Genomic DNA, 4079 nt, shown 5'->3' on the forward strand with positions numbered 1-4079 from the left:
TTCATACACCTACCTAAATACAATCATCACATACATTCAAATCTAACTATTTCCCACCTAAGATCATTTCCATGGCTATGTACTTGACCCTTTCCAAATTTTTAAGATTCAATTTTGTTGAGTAATCATCTCTATTTTCCCACAATGAGTTGATTAAGTAAAGATTGTGTGAAATTTAGTGCTATGTGAACTAGTATTTAAAGACATTTAATGTACTTTTTTTACATATCTTGTTTTCCTTTGAGCATTCCAAGGTATATCATTTGCATTTACAAAAGATAATAATTTAATTGGTTTATTAAAAAAATCTAGATTTTGCATGAGCATTTTAGAAGTATATCATGTTTAAAAAATATTATTTTCAATCTTGTACACACATTTAATGAGTTGGTTTGGGAGATCATGACCATGACAACATAATGATGATCCTTCTAAGGTATTTGTAAATACCAACAATCCTTAATATTAGAAAATAGTAGAGTAGATGAAGATCGATTAAGCAAATCCTAGAGTAGACTTCCACATTATGTAGGGTTTAATCCATATTCTAGTGATGAGTCTACAATCATGGTCTTGACCCATACCCTCAAACTTGATCCTAGATAGAACACAAATTCAATGTGTTAATCAAAGAAGTTCACAAAGAGATAAGCACTAATTATGTATTTAATATTATTTAGATTCCAAAATCTCTAGTCAACACATGCATTTTAGGTCAACAAGCTAATTACGTTTACATTTGGTAGCTTAACATATATATTCACCCACAATTAATAGTTATCAAATCAAAGTAAATTATGCTTATATATACCTTTAATTAAATTAATCTAAATTACACTTAAAAAATTGTTTTCTTTAACAACAATAAGTAAATGAAAATTTGAATATTTCATATCTATACAATTTCTCTTAATTTTAACAATTACATATATAATTTTGTTTAATATTATTCCAAATGACTTAAGGGTGTTGTCACTTGTGCGCGTTATTTGTCTAACAATGTTATGTTAGGTCAAGGTGATATGTGGAAATGTAAGTGGGTATTTAAATAATAAGAGTAGTTATATGTTTAGACCACCTAAAGTATCTCTGCTATTTAAAGTTGATAAGCTTTTCCAAGGCAAAAGAACAATCCAAACTGTTAAATTTGGATGTTTTTGGATAACATTTTGACTTATTAGGCGCTCTAACTTCCCTCTGCCTCATGCGACCCAAGGCAAACCAAAGGTTGTTGGCCATTACTACCAAAAACACTTCTTTTTTTATTCCCCCTTATTAATTTAGACTTGAAGTTATTTAGGATAGGGAAAAATGTCATTATTTTTGACAGTTTCAAAGAAGTCTTTTAGTACACATGCTTACCCAAAGAGAATGAATAGTTACATTTAATGCCAGCAGATAGGACGAATTGCAGAACAGCCAGAAGAGCACATGGGTGACCCCAAATAGCAATTGTGAGACATGGGTATTGTGCTGAAGCACCCAAATAGCTCACCCATTGCCTTCTCTTCATGACTCAAAAATTTGCTTAGTACCGAGAAAATTTGCTGAGCAGCCCACAAAAATTCAGAGCACAATGAGAATGCCTGAGTTCTTACTTCCTTCCTGCTTCACAGACATGAGAACAAAGCAGAACTTGATCACTTGTTTGTATCAGACAAAGCTAGCAGGTGCCTACAAGTTTGTGACTGTAACATGGTCCAAAAGCCTGCTGAGTCAGGACTTCACTGTCCATGTCAATGAACCAGAGTGCCATAATATCTGCAAGGTTGAGATGAGACCATGGCTGTTCAGGAGGAAGGGATCCAAGAGTTTCAATGTGAAGGGCAAGAAGGTGTGTGTTTTGTGGGATCTCAGCAATGCCAAGTACATCTGTGGCCCAGAGCCAAATGAGGGCTTTTTTGTAGCCCTGGTCTGTGAGGAGGAAGTTATTTTGCTGCTTGGAGACATGCAAAAGGAGGCCTACAAGAAAGCCAAGGCTAGATCCCCTAATACCGAGCCTGCATTGTTATCTAGGAGAGAGCATGTGTTTGGGAACACTTATTACTCCACTAAAGCACAGCTTGGAGAGCAAGGAAAAACCCATGATATAGTTATAGAATGTCATGCTAAGGAAGCCAAGGAGCCAAGATTGTATGTTAGGGTTGATAGGCAGATTGTGTTGCAGGTGAAGCATTTGATCTGGAAGTTCAGGGGAAATGAGACTATAAAGATTGATGGGACACCCATTGAGGTGTTTTGGGATGTTCACAACTGGCTGTTTAGTCCTAGCATAGGTCATGCAGTCTTCATGTTTCAGTCCAGTATCAAGGATGAGGATAAGGACGATAAGGCCTCTTGCCCACCTGCTGCTGTTTTTCAGTGGCCCAATGCTGCAGTAGGGTTTAAAGAAAAACGGTTTATGAGAAGTGGATCTTCTTCTTCTTGCAGATCTTCAGTGATACAGTGGGTTGGTAGCAGCAGCTGCAAGGGTATTGACATTGCAGGCCCTGCAAGTGCTGGCTTATCTCTGCTTTTATATGCCTGGAAAAGTGAGTGAGGACAATATTAATGCAAGAAAGTAGTAGGCGTTAGTTATAGCCATTGTTAGGCTTTTAGATTTTTGTATATATGTTGAGCAGATTGCCTGCCCCCCTCCCTGGCGGATTGAGAGGCTGCTTCTGATGCTTGCACTGTTCTTAACCATGATTTATTTATTGAGGCTTATTCAGTGGCTTCCATTATGGGAATAAAACAAAATTTTGGGTAGATGTTGGATGATAAAATGGGTGATGATCGTTTTATCCTTTTGAAGTTGGGGGAGGGAGCAGATCAAATTTGTACTCTAATCTGATCAGGAGCTTGAGAAACACTGTAAAATGTTCAATTTTTCTTACGGTATGGCAGAAAATCTTAGTGATAAATGAATCTATGGTCTATGTCTTGTTATCATTCAATGAACGCTATAGAAGAAGTGTTCATTTTATTTTGTCAGATAAAACTATAACATTAAATGTGTTAATTTCTTTTTGGGTACTTCTGTTCCTGCCTTGTTCAATATGTTTTCAGATATTTATTGAACCAAATTAATCAGTAGTTAAAGAAATTTACCCAATCTAGTACTTTAAACTTTAATTCTGTAGCGTACTTTTCTTAAAAATGGAAGTTTTGAGGAGGCTTTCGAACATTGGGGTGATGTGAGGCTTACAATTTTCTTTTTTGGGGGGGGGGCTTGAGTTGTTGCTCTTGACATGTTTTTGGATGGCCATAGCCCATAATTGGGCAAATGCTATGTATGTTGTGTATCATGTGCTACTGCCATTAATTGGTTCATTCACAGCACAACCTGAATGACAGATTGAGTGCCCTTTTAACGGGTTTCATGGATTAATCTGAGCAAATGTTACTCTGTTTTTCCTTAAGTCTGTATCTATTTCTCGGCACTATTGTGTACCCCAAAACTGCGCCTTTGAATACCAGAGCAATAGGATTTAGAGAAGAGTGTATGTTCTGAGACTGTAGAGAAGAAGAGATGAATTCAGGGTACCAGATACTATACATGGTGTGCAATGGTGGTGTATACAGAGCAGTATATCTTTTGGGAATGTGGAGAAAAGAGATTAGTTTAGGGCTCCAAATTCCATAGTGTAAAATGAAGGTAGTTTTAAATTAACTTTCTTTAAAAGCCTGTATTTGTTCCTTTCATGGTTGAATATGTCTGAAAATGTAGAGGTATTTATTACAGAGTGTAGAATAGTACCCAGGACAGTATATGCTAAAGCAAATCCGTGTAACTTCACTATAGATACATTGGGTGGACGTTCTCAATAGCTTTGAATCTTATTAGATGTTCAGCTGCTTTTTAACAACTCCATTTGTGAGTGTTGCATTTTGTGTGTATCTTAGATTAATGTGGGCAGCAAGCATTTCAACTTGCAATTAGACAACAGTCCAACATCAAAGTTCTTAAGATTAATCTGTAGGGTACATTGAAGCTCATGCTTTTCAGGACAAGTTGCTTGAGGAAGCTAAGAACATAAGGATTGAGCTCCAATTCTTCTAAATATTGTGGACCTCTCAATCAATACAGGTTTGACGCC

The 4079-nt window shown here is 36.4% G+C and overlaps 1 protein-coding gene across 1 annotated transcript; it reads left to right on the plus strand.

Annotated features, from left to right (window-relative positions):
- The first annotated feature begins 1233 nt into the window (after positions 1-1233).
- On the plus strand, positions 1234-2903 carry LOC131070040 (uncharacterized). Its single transcript, XM_058005592.2, has one exon. The coding sequence runs from the start codon at positions 1577-1579 to the stop codon at positions 2537-2539; it is 963 nt and encodes a 320-aa protein (XP_057861575.1). The 5' UTR covers positions 1234-1576; the 3' UTR covers positions 2540-2903.
- The last annotated feature ends 1176 nt before the right edge of the window (positions 2904-4079 follow it).

This window comes from Cryptomeria japonica, chromosome 3, assembly GCF_030272615.1.
Source record: "Cryptomeria japonica chromosome 3, Sugi_1.0, whole genome shotgun sequence".
Taxonomy (NCBI): Eukaryota; Viridiplantae; Streptophyta; class Pinopsida; order Cupressales; family Cupressaceae; genus Cryptomeria; species Cryptomeria japonica.